The 23146-nt window shown below is 37.1% G+C and overlaps 3 protein-coding genes across 5 annotated transcripts; 1 reads left to right on the forward strand and 2 right to left on the reverse strand.

Annotated features, from left to right (window-relative positions):
- The first annotated feature begins 386 nt into the window (after window positions 1-386).
- Window positions 387-5048, forward strand: LOC147543039 (cullin-3A-like). Of its 2 annotated transcripts, none has more exons than XM_086673906.1 (2): window positions 387-1178; window positions 2653-5048. In XM_086673906.1, exons 1-2 carry the CDS (start codon window positions 1018-1020, stop codon window positions 4691-4693), a joined length of 2202 nt encoding a protein of 733 aa, XP_086530032.1. In that variant the 5' UTR covers window positions 387-1017; the 3' UTR covers window positions 4694-5048. The 2 variants fall into 2 exon arrangements, with proteins under 2 accessions (XP_086530032.1, XP_086530033.1); XM_086673907.1 differs by having other exon boundaries at window positions 642-2413; window positions 2494-5048.
- A 6363-nt stretch (window positions 5049-11411) lies between these two features.
- LOC147543040 (transmembrane protein (DUF616)) lies at window positions 11412-16008 on the reverse strand. 2 transcript variants are annotated; one of them, XM_086673909.1, is made up of 8 exons: window positions 15634-16008; window positions 15109-15385; window positions 14871-14966; window positions 13292-13647; window positions 12860-13071; window positions 12302-12558; window positions 12008-12186; window positions 11412-11928 (listed from the first exon to the last, which is right to left on the reverse strand). In XM_086673909.1, exons 2-8 carry the CDS (start codon window positions 15320-15322, stop codon window positions 11854-11856), a joined length of 1389 nt encoding a protein of 462 aa, XP_086530035.1. In that variant the 5' UTR covers window positions 15323-15385; window positions 15634-16008; the 3' UTR covers window positions 11412-11853. The 2 variants fall into 2 exon arrangements, with proteins under 2 accessions (XP_086530035.1, XP_086530034.1); XM_086673908.1 differs by having other exon boundaries at window positions 15109-15382; window positions 15634-16006.
- A 2024-nt stretch (window positions 16009-18032) lies between these two features.
- LOC147543041 (uncharacterized) lies at window positions 18033-18566 on the reverse strand. The gene has a single exon (XM_086635366.1). It carries the CDS (start codon window positions 18564-18566, stop codon window positions 18033-18035), a length of 534 nt encoding a protein of 177 aa, XP_086491492.1.
- Between the last annotated feature and the right edge of the window lie 4580 nt (window positions 18567-23146).

A 23146-nucleotide genomic window follows, 5' to 3' on the forward strand; every position in this document is an offset into this window, starting at 1 on the left:
AAGGAGGGGGGGTGCTCGGGGGCGCCTCTTGAGCCAATAGGAGAGGCGCCTAAAGAGGGATGCCCCTATAGCAATTTTGGGAGGCGCCTATAGACGCCCCCATTTTTTTTATTTAAGGTCGTCGTGAATGGAAATTTACTGACGACTTTGTCAGAGTGAAGAGGTGGTGAGGTTTGGGGGAACATGAGAGGAACATTTGGTCAAACTTCCTATAATCTTTTTGTTTTGGTGAAAAAAGAGTAGTCAATTTTTTAATCTTCAGCTCCCTCCGTATTTTTTAATTTCGCAACAACTTTCCAACACCTTACAACAGCTTTACAACAATTCTTCAACACCTTTGCAAGATGTTTGCAACAACTTACAAAACCTTGCACGAAATTTTACAAAAAATATTGGAATTTTGACAACCTAAAATACAAATATTTAGATTTTGTAACCATAAAAAAAAAAAATTAGGTTTTGAACCAAAAAAGTGAATATAACTTGTCACTTTTTATTTAAATTAGGTATTAGCTTAATTTCTTGTAAAATAATCTTCCCCAAAACAAAAAAAAATAAAAATAATAATAGTTCTCCCTAAATGGATATTTCCCTTTCTTATTAGCCCTCAAAACCTTCAACGAGAGTACTCTTGATTCTTCGATCTTCATATTATCAATATTCCTTGTTTCTTTTCCAAACCTCTCTCTCTCTCTCTAACCTCGTTTCTAAGCTTTGGTATAAACCTACCATCTTTCTCTTACAATTATTATTCGAAAAATTCCCTCGATTCCGATTTGCGAACTTCAATCTCGTGATAATCGTCTTAAAATCTACAAATTCCCTTAGAAAGTCATCAATAATTGTTATGACAATTCGAGGTGATTGATTTGACGGTTTGATTAAAGGTATTTTAGGAGTTTATGAATGATTTTGGAACAAGAAGCTTATTAGATTCTGATAATCAAATTTAGGGTTTCTGTTAGAGGGTTATTGGGGGGATTTTGGAAATTCTGTTTTTTTATTTATTTACAAAGTATGAGTACTCAGAAAAGAAGAAACTTTCAGATAGAAGCTTTTAAGCATCGTGTTGTTGTGGATCCAAAATATGCAGACAAGACATGGAAGATATTAGAAGATGCTATCCATGAGATATATAATCACAATGCTAGTGGTCTTAGTTTTGAAGAACTTTATAGGTAATATAATCACTTTAACCCTATTGATCTTTGATTTTGAAAAGCATTTTGTGATTTTGGTTACTTCCTAGTATGATTAGGGTTTTTGTTGATTTGTTGCCTCATGAAATAGTTTCTTAGGTATGGATCTAGATTTTGAGAAGACTTAGATCTACTTGAAACTTGTTAACTGGCATATATACTATTAGTTTTATATCAAACAGTATCAACTAGCATTAGGGTTCTTTCATGTAATTGTTCATAAACTTTGACGGGTGTCTTCCGTTTATACTTTGGCATGTGCGGAGGATGATCCACGAAAGTGGTCTTCCGTTTATGAGAGTCAATTACGCTTTTATTGTAGAATGACGAATATTAGAAGATTTTACCTTATTGAAGTTGTGTCGCTTTTGTATTTTTTAGATTATTTGTTTGATTTTTGAGTCGTGACACTTGGTTGGTGGTACTAGGAGACCTAGGTTACCTTATTAGTTATAACGATTACCTTTAAAGTCCAATTTGTACACAAACTTGTCCACCGGTTCAAATATGGGCATAGTTGTCTGGGGCACGAATCATTTCCTGTTTATCTTGAAACTTTGTGCAGATTGAGATTGCAAATATGAACATGCTTTACACTTGAAATGTGAACTTGAATGGGTTCAGCGACTGCTCTCTTATGACGAACATATGCGTGTTGCAATATAGTAATCTATGTTTCATAAATAAAGTAATGAAGTAATTCAAATTGTTTAAGGAAGCAATATTAGAAACACAACCATGCCGCAGAAAAATTAAAGGATTGTGGAAACTTGGCGTTAAATAGGTGTAATTCTACCGTCTCCCACGTTAATATTTATGGAAGTGGCTTATTTGATTATGGAATGTATAATTAACTTTTTCGCTCAGTTTCGACATATAATTGGTAGAGTAGTTAAGTGTAGCTAACTATGTGAGGTAGTAGGGGGGGTTTCTTAATAGAATGTGTAACCAATATCGTGGCGCAATATGGTTTATCAACGCGTGGGAGCTAGTATTGAAGTGCCACATAGATGGAAAATGGGTGAACTTTAAGCAAGTAACTTATATGTATTTATTGTCCTGCCTGCATGTTGTAATCCATGGAATAATGGATTTATTAGGGTTAGTTTGTTTGTTTCTTCCGACTAGGTGGAGACACAATAACCTAACATTCATTTCCTTTCGAGCTGTTGTAGTTGTCATTTAAGACATCCAAAATGGACTTTATTTAGATTGTGAACATACATGCAGGTTAAGGGACACTCTAGGTACCTTCTTGCTTGTGACTTTAGTGGTCATTAGCTGTGGTTGATAGTTTGGTACAGGTTTCTTGCAGCCTGTACCTCTACTGCAATTGTTATGAGTCCAATACAAGAGGAATATCTTTCTTATATTAGACAAATCGATTTGGTTATTCCTCCTTTTTCTGCAGTTAAAACTCACTATGATGTTAACTTTTTCATGGTTAATACAGGAATGCTTATAATATGGTTTTGCATAAATTTGGAGACAAGCTATACTCAGGTCTTGTGACGACTATGACGATGCATTTGAAAGAAATTTCGAAGTTAATAGAAGCTGCTCAGGGAGGTTTGTTTCTAGAAGAGCTGAACCGGAAATGGACGGATCATAATAAAGCATTACAGATGATTCGAGATATCTTAATGTACATGGACAGGACTTTCATTCCGAGCACCCACAGAACCCCGGTTCATGAGCTTGGATTGAACCTATGGAGGGATAACATCATTCGTTCTACCAAAATCCAAACAAGGCTTCTTAACACACTTCTTGAGCTTGTTCAGAGAGAACGGACTGGTGAAGTTATAAACCGAGGGTTGATGAGGAATATAATAAAAATGCTAGTGGATGTGGGCTCTACAGTTTATCAAGAAGATTTTGAAAAGCCTTTTCTTGATGTTACGGCCAACTTCTACAGTGTTGAATCTCAGCAGTTTATCGAGTGTTGTGATTGTGGGGATTATCTAAAGAAAGCAGAGAGACGACTCAATGAAGAGATGGAGAGAGTTTCTCATTATTTGGACACTAGGACTGAAACTAAGCTAACAAATGTAGTTGAGAAGGAGATGATTGAGAACCACATGCAGCGATTAGTCCACATGGAGAACTCGGGCCTGGTAAATATGATCGTAGATGACAAGTATGAAGACTTGGGAAGAATGTATAGCTTATTTCGAAGGGTTCCAAACGGGCTATCTACGATAAGAGATGTCATGACTTCTCATATCCGGGAAACTGGAAGACAACTGGTTACCGATCCTGAGAAGCTAAGAGACCCAGTGGATTTTGTCCAGCGATTACTGGATGAAAAGGATAAACATGATAAGATTATCGGGTTGGCTTTTAACAACGATAAGACATTCCAAAATGCTCTCAACTCCTCCTTTGAGTTCTTCATTAATTTGAATCCTCGGTCTCCCGAGTTTATTTCGTTGTTTGTGGATGACAAGCTTCGTAAAGGCTTGAAAGGGGTTAGTGAAGAAGACGTGGAGACCGTACTTGACAAGGTTATGATGCTTTTCCGATATCTACAAGAAAAAGACGTATTCGAGAAGTACTACAAGCAACATCTTGCTAAGAGACTTCTATCTGGCAAAACGGTCTCTGATGATGCAGAGAGAAGTCTAATAGTGAAACTCAAAACAGAATGCGGGTATCAGTTCACTTCAAAATTGGAAGGGATGTTCACAGACATGAAAACCTCTCAAGATACAATGCAAGGTTTCTACGCCAGCCAGAGTACCGAAGTTGGAGAAAGCCCGACATTGGCGGTCCAGGTACTTACTACCGGGTCTTGGCCCACTCAACCAAGCACCCCTTGTAACCTACCAGCTGAAATCCTAGGTGTGTGTGAAAAGTTTCGAACTTATTATCTAGACACCCATACTGGCCGGAGATTATCTTGGCAAACAAACATGGGCACCGCCGATCTCAAAGCAACCTTCGGGAAAGGCCAGAAACATGAGCTTAATGTATCCACTTATCAGATGTGTATATTGATGTTGTTTAACAATGCCGATCGACTGAGCTATAAAGAGATCGAGCAAGCCACAGAAATTCCTACTTCAGACTTGAAGAGATGTCTGCAATCCCTAGCTTGTGTGAAGGGAAAAAACGTCCTTCGGAAAGAACCCATGACCAAAGACATTGGAGAAGAAGATGCATTTTTCTTTAATGATAGGTTCTCGAGCAAGTTCTATAAGGTAAAGATAGGTACAGTAGTTGCACAGAAAGAATCAGAGCCAGAGAAACAAGAGACTCGACAAAGAGTGGAAGAAGATAGAAAGCCTCAGATTGAAGCAGCTATTGTGAGAATCATGAAGTCAAGACGCGTTTTGGAGCATAATAATATCATTGCCGAGGTCACGAAACAGTTACAGTCGAGGTTCTTGCCTAACCCCGTTGTGGTAAAGAAAAGGATTGAGTCTTTGATTGAACGCGAGTTCTTGGAGAGGGACAAATTGGATAGGAAATTGTACAGATATCTTGCTTGAGGAACAACTGTTGCCTCGGAATGCAGAAAAAAAAATGGTATGATCCATTTGGGTAAGTAATTACTGAACAACATAAGGAAGAAAATGTTTTCTAGCATCGTTCCGAATTCTGGTTCATTTCAGGCGATATTTGTTTTGTGACAACTTCATTTCAGACATATTTTCCGTTTCATCTGCTTTCTTCCTTTAAATGCCGTATTTGTCGCTTCATTTCCTTTCGTTTTTCAGGACCAACTAGGTATGATATCTGGGGAACATCAGTCGGCAGTTCTAGATTCTTTTGTTCAGAAACCTAAGTGATATGGTGTTGATAAGAGGAAACTACCATCTGTGGGCTTCTAAATTGGAACCCTAAGTGAATCTTGCATTTTGTTGATTTAACTTCTTTAACTGTTTTGTTAGCTAAGAGCGGGGTGCAAACAGATGAGTTAACTAATTAGGGGCCAAAAAGTTGTATTGGTCACATGTGGGAGCCATTTCAGAAACTAGCCCACTTTAAAAGTCCAATAACAAATTGAATTTATTGAAAATTTAGGCTAATTCACTAGAAATAATTACAAAAAAAAAAAAAACTCTTTTTTAGGAGCTTACTTATCCCAAGTGAAGTTAATTTTATTTGTTGCAAGCCACTCAAGTGAAGTTTGATAATCCATTTTACATATCGTGTTGTTCCCTTCCTCTCTTCTCTCGTTCTCAGTCGTACTCTCTCTCTCCGTTTTTCTGTCAAGTAAAACCCTCGCCAGATTCGGCGAGGGTTTCATCCCTTCCCCCTCTCTCTTTTACTGTTAATCCGTTCGTGGTGGTGCGATTTGATCATGGCAAGATCTGGTCGTGGTGGTGTTGTTTGGATCTTCTGGTGTTAATTGGTTTTTAGTGGTGGTGGTGGTGGTGGTGGCGGCGGCGGTGCGAATGGGGTTTAGGGCAAGATTTGGTGGTGTTTCGTGATAGTGGTGTGGTGGTGGTGTGGGTTCTGTGGTGGTGTTTACTGATGGTGATGGTATGATGGCGGTGGTGGTGGTGGTGTGGTGGTGGTGCGACTGGATTTTAGGGCAAGATCTGGTGGTGTTTCGTGATGGTGGTGTGGCGGTGGCGTGGGCTCTGTGGTGGTGTTTAGTGATGGTGGTGGTGTGGTGGTGTGGTGGTGGAGAGGAGGGTTGTGATTGATGGTGGTGGTGCTGGGTTTTGTGATGTATTGTGGTGGTGGTGTGGTTTGTGGTGTTTAGCAATGGTGTTGTTTTTGGCGGTGTGTTCCGTGGTGGTGGTGGTGGTGCGGAGAAAGGTAGAAGAAAGAGGTTATCTAGTATTTCACTTTATTTAGTTCAATAAAATTAGTGGTTCCTCAGTGCTGGCGGCGACTTCTTGGTAATGGCGGCGACGGCTCTCTCGGTCGGGGCACTTTCTGTCTTAGTCATATTTTGTCGACCTTTAGGGTCTTTTATTCACGGTCTATAAGATCTTTTTGTCGACCTTTAGAGTCTTTAATTCTCGATCTATAAGATCTTGTGTTTGTGTCTAGTCAATTTCTGAGGTACTTTACATCTTAACGTATGTAACTCTCGTGTAGTTCTCAAAGAAATATGGTTTCACTTGGTCCAAAAAAAAATAATCCATTTGAGTTGTTTGACTTGCTATATTAGAAGTGCTTAAAATTTTTAAAAGAGAACTAGAATATGCCGCTCGGTAAAAGAAATTGTTTTCCATTATTTGATAAACAAATTAATAATTAAAATAATAATAAAAATAATATGTTTATATAAATATAAATAAAGAAAAATTAAGTAAACGACCCTATATATTAAAACAACTCACTCCCTTATGTGAGGTATAAGTTTGACCGTACATTTTTATTGAGATTTTGACAAAGATCACATCTGACTATTGGTATGAAATCAGTTCGTGTAAATTTAATTAAAATAGAAGGGTATTAGTGTAAATCGACCAAAATCGGTTAGGATATCGCTACCATAACTATTACCCACCTATTTCTTCTCCCTTATCTTCTTTATTTTCTTTTCAAAATGAACATGATCTTTATTATTAATAGTTCTATGTTTTTTTCTTAGGAATTTTGATTTAAATGTCATCTACGGACTCCGGTGTTAGCCAAGAGAGGTGTCGCGTCTGTAAGACACGACGGAAACTTAATTTTGTATAAACCCAAAATGTTGATGGTGGTATGTTCATAGTTGTATAGTGGTGGTGGCGGTTGGAATATGTTGTTGTGGTGGTGAAAGGGGTAAGGTGGTTTAGAAGTGGGGAATACTGTGGGTGTGTAGTGGTGGAGCGACAGTGGTGGTATAGTAGTGCTGGTGTAGTCGTGGGCTCGTGGAGGATGTCGTGGACATGTATTGGTGAAGGGTATAGTGATGGTAGTGGGGTGGTTGTGGTGGTTTAGTATTGGTGGACGTGGAGTGGTTGCACAATAGTGGTGGTGAAGTGACGTTGACGGACATGTGTTGATGGAGGGTGTGACGATGGTTGGGTGGTTGTGGCCGTGGTGGTGGATGTGGAGAAGGGTATAATAGTGGTGGTTATGGTGGTGGATGTGGAGTAGAGTTGTGATGAGGTTGTTGTAGTGGCGGCAGTTGTGGTGGTGGTGGTTTGATGATGTGTTGGCCGTGGTCGAGTGGTCGTGGACCTTTTGGGGGGGTGAATGTTGGTGATGGTAAAAGAAAATTAAGAACCCCTCTTCCACAATCTAGATTTTTCAAAAGCCGTTAAGCAAAAGCAATGAAATTTTTGGCATTTTTTTTCTTTAGAAAAGAATCTTTTCCATCTAAAAAACAGTTTTTCGAACTAAACATACAAATTAAAAAGTACTTAAAACAAATTAGAAACCGATCTTTAGTTTGTTTTAGCTTATTCATAAAACAAACAAGTCAACAATTGGTGCCCAAGTGGTCCAATGTGTTGACATAAACTCCAAAATTGAGGACTCGGGTTCGATTTCCAGAGGAAGTGGTTTCCATGGTTTATTGAACCTGAGTTATTAAGTATAAATAATGTTGTTGGGATTTAGGCCATAGTTTAGTTGAGCTATAGAGTCGTTCTTTGTAAGAGTTTGAATTCGGCAGTTTCGTGTTTATCACATCAATTTGATGTATCAATGTCACTGTAAAGACTATCGTAGATCGTAGTCATTTCCAAAAAGAAAGAACCAAACTAAAAGCAGGATTTTAGTTCATTCTAAGCACAACCACATGGTGTACTTGTTTTGAATGAAACTTTTCTTTTTTGGAATTTATGTCAACATATTGGACCATTTAGGCAACTAATTGTTGACATTTTGAATGAAACTTAGCAAGATAGGTTTCTAGGCCCTCAACTAAAAAAAAAAAAAAAAGATAGGTGTTCTAAAATGCACTCGGAGATCATTTGTCGTGATATTTGGTTACCTATCACTTTATGTGGTGCTATTACATGTCGCCTCATTTGGGTAAACAAATAGCTTATATTATGAGCTTTTCTGTAAGTCCACAAATAAAAGCGTGTTTTGAAATTTTGCCTGAGTCGTTTAGTACGCTACATAGAAATTGTTTTTATATCTTAAAAAGTTAGAATGTGACATTTGGTAAAAATGTAATCTTCGTATTGTAGTTATTAAACAATATGATTATATCATTATATTAATAAAAATATAAATATTAAAAACTAAAATAAAATAATAATTTTTTATTTTTATTTTTCATAAACACATAAAGAACAAAATTTGAACCTTATGTAGTGGTGATGGTGCTCAATGGTGGTGGATGTGTAATGGTGGTGCTTAATGGTGGCAGAGTTATGGTAGTGATGGTGGTGGTAAAATGGAGGGGGTGTTGGTGGTTAGGGGGTAAAGTTGCAACACGGTAGTGAAATGGTGTTGGTGGAGGTGGTACAGTGTGGTGGTGGAGTGGTCGATTTATGGCGATGGTGATGAAGTGGTTGTGGTGGTGGAATATTGGTGATGGAGTTGCGCCGAAAGTGATATGGAAGTGAAGTGTTAGTGGTGGAATGGTGGCAGAGGTGGTGGGGTGATGGTCTGAGGTGGTGGAGTGATTGTGGTGGCAGAGGTGGTGGGGTGGTTGTGATGGTGGTGGATGTTTATTAATGGTGACAAAAAAAGATAATATTTCATTTTATTTTCATAGCTAGTTTTAATAAGCAACTATAAAAAACCACAAAATCGTGGCTTCTGTTTTTTGGAGAAAATGGGCTTTTCTAGCTTAAAATAGTTAAATATAACAGCCCAACAATATTTTTTAGCTGAAAATACTATTTTACCCTAAACAAATGAGAAATACTATTTTACCCTCCAACCTAACCTAACCCAACCTATTTTTTAACCCTCATGTTAACTAAACCTAACCCGCGAACTAACCTAACTAGTGGACCCGTGAACTGACCCTATCAGAGACTTATCGACCAAAACAGATTCCCAAGAGAAACTTCACTTGTCTTCTTCCTCTCTCTCTCTATATAAGCTTACAGAAATCGATTGGGAGAAAAAGAAATTGTGAGTTGTTGTCTTCTTCCATTCTCTCTCAATATACTTTCTTCTTCGTATCTTTTCTAAAATAGTTACATATGCTCCTGCAGAAATCGAGTGGAGTCCAAATTGTGAATTTCTTTTTACAAAAATCGACTGGGAGATGAGTATACAAGTTTGAAGTAGATGTAAGTATTTTTTTTCTTTCACCTTACCACATATTATGAACTTGTTTGAAATAAGTTACGGCTTGTTTGAACCAAACGCGCAAAATTTTCAATAAACGCTTAAAATATACTAAAAGTTGGCTTTTAGCTTTTTTAAGCGGAACCAAACGGGGCCTAAATGGTGTTTGTTATTTTTTTTCTCCTTCAAATCGAATCTAAAATCTAACTCCAAGATCCAAATTGACACAATTCTTACTTCAAAATGCTTGGTTTTGTCACGTTCATGGTACTCGACTCATCTTAACGGTTAGCTCAAGTTGATTTTTTGTTTGAATGTTTGACTACAATGGTCATTACAAAAGCATGGATACATCGATACAATGTGATAAACACGATAACTGTCGAATTACTACTGACCTAAAACGCGACAAACTTAATGGCCGAAAGCGTGACGAACTAAATAACCTAAAGTCCACAAAATCTACTTTATTTGTACCCAAATTCAATATTCTTGGATTTACATTTCCATGGATCGAACTTGGAACATGTGCTGAGTAACTTACCAACTGGGTTACCAAACTACACACTTTGGAGTCAAATTTCACCAATAAGCCTTGTGGCGTGTGAGAAATTAACAAGGCCACAGATGTTGTTGTCTTTTTTACCTTACAGGCACTAATTTGTAAATGGATTATTCTTTGGGGATTTTTTTTCATAACATTGACTACAATTGTCATTATAAAGGCATTGATTCATCAATACGGACGATTAATTGATTAGCACGACAACTGTCGAATTACTACTGGTCTAAAACTCACATAAACTATAATATTCATACCAAGTTTAATATTCCTGCATTTACACTTTCATGGGATCGAACTTGAGACCTCCACATTACGAGTGTAAATGCACTTACCAACTAGGCTACCAGTTGTTGGCTACTCTTTTTTTTTTTGTTGAACTATTGTTGGCTACTCTTTCGTAACTTACATTTATTAATTTTGTCAAGCAACTAAGGTCATGTTTGACATGTGGGCGTAAAATCATAGATCAAACAATTTACGGACAAAATCAATCTTTACTAATCTTACTCGTAATCAAAATCGAGTAACCAAGTGAAGTATAGCAATTACTATGCTTTCCTTTTTTTTTAGAAATTGGCTACGATTGACAATAGTTATTACAAGGGTATTGATATATCAAAGATGGGATAAACACGTAACCTCCAAATCTTTAACAAGAACAGGCCCAAAGCCCAATTACCTATGGCCTAAAGTCTAATTAACTATGGCCTAAAGCCCAACTACATTATTTATACCCTAATAATCCAAATTCAATAACCCAAGAATTCCACTTCCTCTGGAGACCGAACCCGAGACCTCCAGAAATTTTAAGAGTATATGTCAACACTTTAAATCACTTCGGCAACCAAGTGTTCACACCAATTACTATTGAATTAGAAGACCATTGTTGCCTGTAATAACATGATCTGTGTTTTCTTTTTTGTTGAAAGAACATGATCTATGGTTGTAATAAAAAATAATAACTCTAAGGGGTAAACGCCAAATTCTCAATTACAAATGAGGGGTAAGAGCATCTCCAATGCAACACTCAATCTTAGAAACTCCGAGTGTCATGTAGGATTTTTAGAGTTTTTTCTTAAAAATCATCTCCAATGCAACACTCTATTTGGATCTCTAAGATGACGTGTCGAGAGTGGAATAGAGATATCTCAAGAGGACACTCTATTTCTAGAGTGCCCTCTTGAGATATCTCTAATTGTCCAACTCATCAATATTTGATTTTCAACCAATAGAAATCAAGTCTTCTATATTTTCTAAAATAACTAATTATTTATTTACGAAAATAACTATGCCACATAAGTAAATAAGATAAGTTTAGAGTTTTGCATTGGAGACAACAAAAAATTGAAGATCTCTATTAACGTCACGTAGGAGTGAGAATCTCAATTGAAACACACATATGATGAATGGAGATTTTTTTGAGTTTTGCATTGGAGATGCTCTAAGGTCAAAAAACCCTACATTTTTGCACCAATTTAAAGGACAATGAGAATAGAAAGTTACTATATTAAAGTTTTATAATCATTTCAATTACTATTTTTCTGTCAAAACTAAATCTGTTCATCAACAATCAAACTTCCTATAACATCTACGAAAAATGATCTACTACATTAAAGGTTATTCAAAAGAAACAATCAAAAATGGTTTTGGATATACAACTAACCTTATAGGGTGTCTGATTGTCTGTACAGTTGTTTGAACGAATCATATCGATAAAATCCTGAAATTTCTTTATCTCCGCACATAAAAAGCACATGAGAAGAATCATACCTTTACTCATACTACTCGTAACCCTAATTATCATCATCAAAAAGGAGATTTTTGACGTTCTTATACTGGTAAAAAGAATCAATCTACCTTTCTTACTGGCAACTAAACCTATGAGTCAGAACTTTTTTTCAACCTTCAGGTAAAAGCTTGAATATCATCAATCTCAGTATATTAGAGTGCTATAGGTGGAGGTGACTCAATTGTCCGGTGCTGGAACAACTTTACTAGTGCTCTTCGTTCACAATCCTGCAAATTATTTGAAGACAGTTAAGAAAAAAAAATTCATTACTCAAAACAAATAATTTAATTTCCGTTCTTTGTTTACCTTAAACATGTTCAGAAAAAATGGTTTTTCTGGATTCTTTTCCCTTAGTTTCAAGTAAGTATATGCAAAGCTGAGTTGATCACGTGAAGTGAACCGGTCAACTTCGTTGAACCAAAGGCATGAAAATAAATTTGACATGGGAGTGTGGGCACGCACGATAAATGACCCTTCAGGTACATCTACAAATTATAGAAGACAAGGATCAACTCAATATAAACTATATCGAATATTTTCGAAGGAAATTTGCAAAAGCAACAAGATATTCTGGAACAAAATGTGTAACATGGAACTCACAACTTGGAAGCGGAGTATCAGGGTCTGATGGGTCAAACTTGGTTAGGCCGTCAGATTGGTAAAAGGAAAACTGTTCATCAATTGCAGTATGGTTGTATTTATTTAGACGCTTATTTTGAAGTACTTCCTCCCACACACAATGGCGATCGTAATGGTTTGAAATTGCATATTCTGATCCGTTTCGCCACAAAAAGTACTCGAGAATAAGAATGGGATCAGTGTGTAGTCTCATTTTACTGTCAACCCAAATAGAATACCTGAAAGCAAACACAACTTCGTAAGAAGTTAAAAACTGAAGAGTATAGGAGACACCTCTAGATAAGTTACATTATATTTTGTCTACATAAATATTTCCTTACATATAGGGTTTTCTCTTCCTTGATATCATTTAGATTTATAAACTCTCGTCAAATAAAGATCAAGAATTAGCAGTGCCATTCTTGACGACTTTGCTTTAGTGTTAAGCGAAAAGCAGAAGTAGATATAAAGTTTTGAGCAATTCTTGTATCATATCTAATTGAGTGCAAAATAAACTTAAAAATCATGGAGGTGTAATACTTAGCAGATGGAAAGAGACGGTGAGACAAAAACTTTGGCACCTTCCCGGTCCTCCGCATGTCCAAATATGGCAAGTTCCTGACAATAACAACTCTCCACAAGCCAATGTAACCCCTATCATCCAGACCATGTCCATCTAATGACAGTTTTGACATTGTTTTCTCGTCCAAAAACATGACAAAGCAAACATTCTTCTTAGTATATTCACTCATCTGCAAAGAAAATGAAAAGTGTCACAAAACAATTAGCTTCCATCTGCATCATCTTCATGCTTGATATATGCATGGAAGTTGTTCACATAAAGCGACATCACAGAATGATACAATTCAACAAATTTCCTTATGCATTGTTATTTATCACGATAACATAAGGCATTTAACCATGTCAAATATAAGAAAATTGACCAAATGTGATAACAATCTATTAAAGTACCTTCTTGCTTGTTGGTCTCCTCAAAAAATCAGAGTTTCCAAAAATGCAAGATGATACCACAATGCGGCAGGTACTCATGTATTCTTTGTCCTTCCATTCCAAATCGAATCCAGTGCTTGCTGATCCTTCTGGACCATTTACAAAACCACAATGCAGTGTTTGATTTCTTGCGTAGAAAGAATTTTCTCTTTGTTCAAGGGTCTGGTGTCCCCCAAATCTGGGTTCAATTGCATTACTACCATCCAAATTCTCCTCTCTATCGACATATTCTAGAGAAAATTGTGTGAAATTCATGACAGCCTTGGGCTCAACAGCATCATCAACTGATTTCACCAAACCAATCTCACAAGGAAAATCTGAAATATTTGGTGTATGGAAATGACATAAGGCAGGACATCGAAAGTAGGAATAATTAACAAAATATTAACATATCACTAATATATATAAATCAATAACCGACGTAGAATGAAAGCTCATAACTTAAAAAAGACAGAAAATGTAGAACTAGATTTGCATATAATTTGCATGTTAATAAATCAGAAACTATCATTTATAACAATAACAAAAATAGATAAATCAGCAAGTTAAACAAAAGGAAGAGAATCATATGGGACCTTCTGCATGACATTCTCACTTACGATCACAAGTTTGGTAAACCAATAAATATTTCTTTCTTGAAAAGAAAATGACTATAGAAGTTCATAGAAGTACAAAAACTAACACACCCTGTTAAGGATTTACTCAAGCCAGTACCTGTCCATATGTTATTGTTACTAAAATGGAACTAACGACTAAGTATTTAACGTCATCCTTCCCACCCAATAAAGGAAACAATATCTGCTAATTCAACTTGCAAAGCCAACAAAGAATAGACAAACAGACAACCTGAGTCAAGGCGTAAAATTTATAAGGTTTCCTCTTTCAGTCACTCAGTAGTTGCACCAAAACTGCAAACAATTCATTCTTCAGAATTCAATATCAAGAGTTGAGACTACGCAAACAGAGAAGGTGTTATACACTCTTACACAGGTAAAAAGTAATTCCCCAACACATTAATGAGCTGATACGGCAAATGATAAAATGTGAAACCATGCCAATAACCTAGGTATCAATTCTAGGTGTAAGGAAGCACACACACACACACTCCGGCTTTCTATTTCTATCAAATATACAACAGAAAGCTCATTCCGAAATAGCAGTCTTTTCAAGTCAGATTATGCTCAATAATAATCAATGAAGAGTATAGAAGTAACCGTGAAACAAATAACTTCCTTTCTTCTCTTCAATCTCCCCTATATTACCATAGACGAGGCTCTAATCTATATCGTTCCACAGCTCCACCTACCTATAAATTCTATAATTGAACAATTCTAACCATTTGCTCAACTAACTTCATTGATTTTTCACTGTTACTTTATATTCATGGATCACCTATTTATGCAAAAAAGAACAAAATTTCTCCATCTTGTGGAACCTCTACATGAAGATGTTAATTACATCCCACACAAAAAGAAAAAACATTAAGAAGTAAACGGCGCGGACGATACAAAAGATTAGCATACCATGAAATATCACTTACGTTGCTTGCGATGTTTAGGTCTTGTATATCCTACACCATCCAATCCAAAGTTCTCCAGTCTCGAAATGCTTCTATCTAAATTTCCACCAATTTTGCCTAAATTAAAATAAGAAAACTAATTATAATTCATTTAACCCTAAATAACACAAGGAAGCATAAAACGCAACTTCAGCCTAATATCTAAATAAAACAAGACTCAAAAACTTATTCGTCAATGGAAAATGTGTTAAAATCTCACCATGTAAAGGCAATTGGATACCGAAGATTGACAAGTATATCAAAAAGATCAATGCAAACATAAACATCCATAATGTCACTTTCCGTTTCGATACACGACCAAATCTCTTTCCTCTGCGAAACCTCAATGTTTGCTCGTTTCTATCATAATTTCGAACAATGGAACCACTTATATCTCTTCGTTCTGGTAATAATTCATGCCTATATAGAGCCATTCTAACATCTCTTCTGAAGCTACTAGATCATCTTATAGAAACTATTACGTAAGTCAGTAACTGCTGGAAACAAAAATTGTAGCAAATCAAAATCAAGATCATAATAATCAAGAAAACGAATCAATCTGTACTCAATTTAAAACACTCGGAACACGTTAATATGCATCTAAACATGAAAAAACAAAAAAAAAAGAACTATTAAAACCTAGATAGAGATGTTTAATGTTTTAGATCTAACAAAAAATGAAGAATTGGATCTGGAGTAAAAGTGATTATGAGTGAAAAAAGAGATAATAAGAAGGAAAACGTACCAGCGATCGATTGAGAAACGAAATTACAGAGACGAATCAAATGAGAATTGAAAATCGAAATCGATAATCATTCGTACTTCATATAAAGGATTTCTGAATTTCCTTTTCGCGGATCAGTCTCTCTCTCTCTCTAACTTTCTCTCTCTACTTTCTTCCCATGAAAACTTTTTCCGTTTTGGCGGTCTAATAAGAAATAAAGAAACGATTTGAAGAAGTGAATCAGCAGAGGCCAGATTTTCTCAGATGCAAAATAAAATGGAGATCACTTCGATATAGGGTACGTTTGGCTTGTGAAATGCCCCAATTTTGAGAGAAGTGGATTTCCCCGTGTGAAATCGACAAATTGGTCATTGGTTAAGTGGTTTGCGTTTCCATATCAGTCAGGTAAATAAAGTTATATTGGTACTGGTAAATAAAGTTATATTGTTATTGGTAGTTCATATAATTATAATATGTAATAGTAGCTTGAAGTCCTTCAGAGAACTTTCTGGTGGGGAAAATCTAAGGCTATTCATACCATTAATTGGTCGGCCATATGCCTTCCAAAGAAGTTGGGGGGTCTTGGATTTCGTTCTCCAATTCTCGACAACCATGCTTTTCTCAGTAAGTTAGTTTGGCGCCTGCTAAAGGATCAGGGCTCCCCTTGGGCGAACATTATTAAAGCTAAGTACTTCACCAAGGACCGGAAGCCTCAGAAGGCGAAAAATCATCACTCGTGGCTCTGGAAATCACTATCGAAGCATGTGGATAAGGTTACCAACTTAATGTTTTGGGACGTTAACAAAGGAACTAATATCAACATATGGTCTGACTACTGGATTCCTAATCATCCCCCGCCTATCAGTAATATTAATCATAGTCCCCTTACTAAGGTATCCCAACTACTTACTAATAACCATTGGAATACTAATATATTAACCCAATGCTTTACCACTGATATATGTCTTTCAATTTTGAGTATAAACCTGCAGGAACATCTAGATGATACGGCACGATGGACGCTTACCAAATCAGGTAAATTTACTATTAAATTCATGTACTATCACTTACGCACTGAACATCATAACTATGAGACAAAGGATTGGAACTTTATTTGGAATCTTTCTATTCAACCGAGAATCAAACTATTCCTCTGGAAATGTTGTACAAACAGTTTGCCGGTCCGAGGTAAAATTGGGCAGTTTATTGGCCAACAATTTGAATGCCAGTACTGTGGTGCTTATGAATCTTTAACTCATGCTCTTTTACACTGTGATTTGGCTTTAGCTGTTTGGCTGCATTTTTGTATACTTCCCGACCACATTACTAACATAGCTGACTGGATTGTTTCGTGGAAAAATATTGATGAGCAGATTAGTGGTCTTTTTGCTAATATTCTTTGGCAGATTTGGAAAGCTCGCTGTGATAAATGCTTCTCTCATGTGACCATTCACCCGATGCTAGTGATTGACCGAGTAAAAAGTTCCCCGAACCTCTGCAAGAACCAGTCGCCATCCATTTCGAAGGCAAGAAACATCCTCTGGTTCCCCCCCCAACATCCGTTCGTCAAAATCAACGTTGATGCCTCTTTTCTGGAAGGACCTATTATGGCGGGAATCGGATGCATCATGTTCGATCACCAGGCCAACTTCCTAGCTGCGTCAGCTAGTAATTTTAGAGGTCAAAATGCTGAAGAGTGTGAATGTTGGGCTATTGTATACGCCCTCCAGAGGGCGGCAACACAAAAAATCGAGTATCTTCATATCGAGAGTGACAACCTAAACATCGTGCAAACACTAAATGGAGCTAAGGCGGACCTGTGTTGGCAAGCTGCTAAATTCATAGAAAGAATCCGCGATCTCGATGGAAAATTCTCCAAAGTCATATACACTCACATCAACAGGGAAGGAAACGAGAAAGCGGACATCTTAGCAAAATGGAGTCGCATGCACCTGGGTACCTGGTTATGGCGAACTCTGTCGGACCTTCCTGATTCTCTTCGAGAGGCTCTGTCTTAGTTTCTGTTGCTTTTTTCTTTGCTTTGCTTTTCTCAACAAAAAAAAAAAAAAAAAAAACATAGAAACTAGCTTTTATGATGATTTATATCAACTTTTTATTTTGATTCATGGTCGTTGTCGGTAATCTAACCCAACTAGTGAAACAAAATGAGGTTAGAAAGAAAAATACTTTTTAATAGGGTAAAAAGAGATGAAAAACACGACAGTTAAATTGATTAATGAGGACCGTCAGAAATACAATTTTGTGGGCTACATTGGAATGTTGGATAAATTTTTCAATGTCACTTATTAGGGGACAAATTTTTTTTTTTGGAATCAAACTTCATATAAGGGTCGAACACGGCTGTAAGATTACATCATGAAGAAAGACTACTAAGACAAGGCTTAGCAAGACAACTAACTCTACATTGTTGAGGGTGCTTGTAGAGCCTGATGGGCTAAAACATGGGCGTCCATGTTAGCTGTTCTGGGGTAGAACAGGAGTGCTTTGATATTTGGATTGCCAATAAGGTGACGGGCCCGAGAGATGAGTGGATCGATCCTCCAAGGGCTTGAATCGTGACCGTAGATTATAAGGTCGATCAAAACCCTACAGTCGCCTTCAATTATAAATACCTTTGCTTCTCTGACCAAAGCCATTTCTAATGCCTCCAAAAGCGCCTTAGCTTCACTCTCCATGGCTGAATTACTTTCGATTCTTCTTGAAACCTCATGAATCCTGATACCATCTTGATTTCCGATTAATACTCCTATTGAAGCTCCTCTCTGGTTGTAAGCTCCATCAAAATTGATTTTTAAGTGATTAACATCTGGTGGTAACCAGTCTGTGATGGGTTGATCTGATGATGGGAGTTGAGATCTGTTCGAGAAACCTTTAGACTGAGACCAAGCTTGGTTGATGATGGTTCCTAGGTTGGCTTGCTTTCCATTGAACATTTTCTCGTTTCGAGCCTTCCAAAAGCCCCAAATCAGGTGAGATAAGAATACTACCTTTTTTCCTCCTTCCTGTTTGTGATCATGTATTTGATCAATTCTTCTGGATCTGTTGTATGAGGTATGTTTTCGAAAGATGAGGCTATGTTGCATAAATCTTGAAAGAGATTGCATATACGAAAGAGAAGAGATGGGATGAAGACTCTGGTTCCAACCCACATAATACACACGTTGGGTTTATATGTGGGTTTCCCCTTTGTATGCTTTTCAGGTCAGGTATTCCTCGGTTAACTAATTTCCACATGAATTGCATGATTTTGGGTTGTATGTGCTTTAAGGACCAAAACTTTGACCATGGGAAATTGTCATTAGTTCTTGCTGATCTTATCTGAGGAGAGATTTCTCTATAGTAGGATTTTGTAGAGAAAGAACCTTTTTCATGTGGGACCTAAATCATTTTGTCTGCTGTTGGGTTGGGGTATAACAGAATTTTCATAATTTCATTTGCTGAAGTAGTTTCAAATAGATCTTTGATTAGTTCTTCATGCCATTTATCATCTTGTATTAGCTCTGAAACATGAGTTCTGTTATAGTGCCATCTATAATTTAATACTGGTTTGAACCCTTCTATGGTAGGAACCCATTGGTCTTCAGCAATTCTGATGGTTTCTCCATCACCCACTTGCCAGCATATGTTCTTTTGGAGCTCAGCTCTGACAGATAGCATGGAATTCCAGATGGGAGAGGAGTTGCTTCTTTTATTTTCCGTCCAGTAATTCCCATTTCTGTAATATTTTGCTTGTAATAATTTAGCCCAAACAGTAGTTGGATTTGTTAGGAATCTCCAGGCGAGTTTCGCCACCAGAGATTCATTGACCCTAGCCAACGACCGTATTCCCAGACCACCCAGCTCTTTTGCCTTCTGGATGATGTCCCACGAGAGAAAATGCATTTTCCTCTGGTCATCCTCATGGTCCCACCAGAAATTTCTTTCAAGTCTCTCCAATTTGATTAATGTCCCCTGAGGAATAATGGAGAGACCCATAAAGTAAGTACAAATGGGACTAAGAGCTGCTTTAATTAATGTTGTTCGACCTGCTTGGGAAATCAATCTCTTCTTCCATCCCGTCAATTTTGATTTGAATTTTTCAACAAGGAACTCGTGCGATGATATTCTGTTTCTCGGTTTGAGAATCAGGGTTCCTAGATATTTTTCTCCATCCTTCATGTGGGTAGTGTTGAGGGTGGAAGCATATAGATTTTTCATTTCTGATGGCACCCCCGAGCCAAAATGAAGAGATGATTTCGAATAATTTACTGCCTGACCTGAAAATTGAGTATAGGTCTCCATGATGTCAGTTACTGCCTTCAGGTTTGACTCTGTCGCTTCTCCAAAAATTAATAAATCATCTGCAAAGAGTAAATGGGATATGCTAGGGGCATTTTTGTTAATTTTGTACCCCTTGAAAATTCCATCATTTAAAATTCCCTGTCTGGGATGTGAGAATAAAGAGATATGGGGATAAAGGGCATCCCTGTCTTAGTCCCCTAGATGATTTAAAATTCCCTTCCTGTTTGCCGTTGACTATAAGGCTGTAAGTCGGAGTTGTCACACATACCATGATTTATTCCAATAGTTTCCCTGTGATGCCAAAAGCCTTCAAAACCGCTTTTAAAAACCCCCAGTTAACTCGATCATAAACCTTTTCCATGTCAATCTTGAGAGCAAAGGCCCCTTTTTTGGCCTTGGAGGTCTTTATCGAATGTAGGCATTCCTGAGCAATGACCAAGTTATCGATAATTTGTCTCTGAGGTACAAAATGTTGGGTTTTACACCCTTCTACTAGTGTTTATAGCGGAATTAAGACATCTAATGTCTACACTAGTATTCCCAGGATCACATGCATAAACCTATGATAATCATTAATTAAAACTAGAAAGATAAATACCTTGTTCGCTAGTTTTCCCTCGAACCTTTCCAATTGCTTATGAGAAGATCAAGAGCTTCAAGTGTAGCTCCTCTACTTGGGACACGAGCAAACAATTTGATCTCCCACCTTGTTGTATAGCTAGCACACCAATGGTGGTTGAAAAGAAGAACTCCTTTCTTCTTGACTAGATAGATAGTTAATGGGAATTAGCTCACTTTCTCCTCTCTACTTGATGTGGTAGAGTAAGAAAGCTTAGAGAGAAATTCCACACCTTATTCTCTGCCCTAAGAGTGTTTATATAGAACCCTAATAAGAATCCACCTCCTTTTAGGTTTCCTAAAACACCCTTTAGAATAAGATTTAGGGAAATAGTCGAAAATAGCAACTATTGGTATTTTCTCAATTCCCTAAGGAGGAGGTGCCCAAACACCACGAAAATTGGCAGATATAATGTTTATTATATCAGAAACTAACCCTCCAAAATTCAGCCCAATCCGAGTCCTAGAAGTACCCGAACCGGTCTAGGCCCAAAAACCCTGTTTTTGGCCTTTTTGTACTATCTTTGCCTAATTCCTTTTTAGGCCTATGAGATATGTTTATGGGACACTCCCATGATTATATCTCACTCCCACTAGTCATATCCTAGATCAATTTGTCACTCTTATGTGTAACCCGTTGTAGGATCCGATCGAAGTTAGCCGCGAATTACTTCGTAATTCGACGATCGTAGTTGGTCTCTAGCTACAACTCTACGATCCCTAAATCAATCGGACTTGATGATCTTCCACATCAATTTTCCTATCCGACAAATTGTTCGCATTGTCACCTTGGTCGAAGGACATCTCCTTCAACTCCTTCACAAAAGCACTTTGGTTCCAACTTATATATTCATCGAGTAGAGGGCGAATACGGTTAGCTATAAGCTTAGTGATGAATTTGTATAGTGTGTTACACAAAGCTATGGGTCTGTAATCAGAAGCCATCGTAGGGTGCTCGGATTTTGGAATCAGAACGTTGTTGGTGTGGTTTAATGCTGGTTCAAACGATCCCTGTTCAAATACTTGTTGTATAATTTTGGTGACGTCGGTTTTGAGGGTTTCCCATCCATTTTGGTAGAATAAACAAGGAAATCCATCCGGACCAGGGCTTTGAAGAGAACCCATTTCGAAAATCACACTTCTGATTTCATCTTCTGTTGGTATCCTTGATAAGACAAGCTGTTCAGATTCATTTATTTGCTTGAAATTTTGTAACACCTCATCAGGGATAGGAGAGGTAATTTCCTCCCTGAAATAATTCTGAAAGTGAAGCACCAACTGATTCGCTATACAAGATTCAGTTTTGAGTAAATTACCTGAGGGGGTTTTCAGTGTGAGGATGCGATTCTTTTTCCTTCTCATTGCTATTGATGTGTGGAATGCTTTTGTATTTCTGTCTCCATTAAGAGCACAAAACTGTTTCGATCTTTGCTCTAGCTTTGTTTTTTGTAGCTCTTCATAGTGTAAGAGTTCTTCTTGTAGGACTGATTCCCTTTGTAACAAGTCATTTGTGGGTTGTATAGTTTGAATATCCAATAGCTGATTCCGAAGTACTTTCAACCTCCATTAGGGGCCAAATTAGAATAACTTCTTTTTATGATTTCCAAACTCTCCTGAAACATCTCACACTTTTGGACTAATATGTGAGTGGACGACCACTACTCGTGTTGCAAGGCGTCTAAACTCAGACTAAACAAGAAACCTATCTTTTTTATACAAGAGGTGTACTTGTACAAAAGAAATTTCACTATGCAACCTAACCAATAGAGTTGCATGATATGAGATGGTACAATTGTGCTAGAGTTAAACCGAATTCGATGGATATATTTAGCCTTTTCGATGTTATACCGTCAAAGATGATAGTGTATATCGTAACGTCAACCGAAAATGAATGGTTGTTAAGCCTTAAAGGGTACAATTATTATTATTTTTTCAATTTTTTTTTTCAGAATTCGTCTACGATCTACGTTAGTCGTTACAAGGCATTGATACATCATGAAGATGTGATAAGCACGATAACCGCCTAATTTAAATCATGAATGAAAGAAGTCTAAAACCCGACAACTTGAAAGAGAGGTAAAGCCTGATAAATTATTGCTACATTATTTACTTTACTAGGTTCCCTCCCCGTCCTACGGACAGGGAAGATCCCTCTTGGCTAACGCCTTCGAGGAGAAGAAAATAAATTTAAATCACAACATAAATAAGATAAAATTACAGGGGAGTGTGATAACCATGTGTTTGAAGAGTAGAGAGGGAGAACCGTATTTATACAATTTTGAACTGACTTAGAAGTCTAACCGAATCACTAAAATTAAGGGGAAAGTGGATGTGCAATCGTGAGTGAGAAGATGCTTGAGATATAGTTATTTTAGGGAGATTGTAACCGAATATTCAAAATAATTAATTGTTTACACTAATACCCTTATTTTTTAAGTAAAATTACACTAAAAAGGATTTTATATCAGTCGTTCGATCTAATCAAAGGTAAAACTCTAAAATAAAATGGACGGCCAGACTTATCACCTGGATAACCGACTGATCTGTTTTAATATAATAGATTTATAATCTAAATTTCATAAGATAAATTTTGATGGCAAACTCCTTCCACCGG

This window comes from Eschscholzia californica, unplaced genomic scaffold, assembly GCF_041429995.1.
Source record: "Eschscholzia californica isolate CP2 unplaced genomic scaffold, dmEscCali1.0.p SCAF_4, whole genome shotgun sequence".
NCBI classification, from domain to species: domain Eukaryota; kingdom Viridiplantae; phylum Streptophyta; class Magnoliopsida; order Ranunculales; family Papaveraceae; genus Eschscholzia; species Eschscholzia californica.

Bases quoted from the DNA above. Each gene is read 5' to 3' on its own strand.
- LOC147543040 (XM_086673909.1), bottom strand. From the start codon at position 15,322: ATGGCTCTATATAGGCATGAATTATTACCAGAACGAAGAGATATAAGT. The intron at 14,967-15,108 runs GTGAGATTTTAA...ATTTTAATTTAG, and splicing joins TATCCAATTGCCTTTACATG to GCAAAATTGGTGGAAATTTA. The intron at 12,559-12,859 runs GTATTACACCTC...GTTTGCTTTCAG, and splicing joins CGTCTCTTTCCATCTGCTAA to GTATTCTATTTGGGTTGACA.
- LOC147543041 (XM_086635366.1), bottom strand. From the start codon at position 18,566: ATGTTCAATGGAAAGCAAGCCAACCTAGGAACCATCATCAACCAAGCT.
- LOC147543039 (XM_086673906.1), top strand. From the start codon at position 1,018: ATGAGTACTCAGAAAAGAAGAAACTTTCAGATAGAAGCTTTTAAGCAT. The intron at 1,179-2,652 runs GTAATATAATCA...TGGTTAATACAG, and splicing joins AGTTTTGAAGAACTTTATAG to GAATGCTTATAATATGGTTT.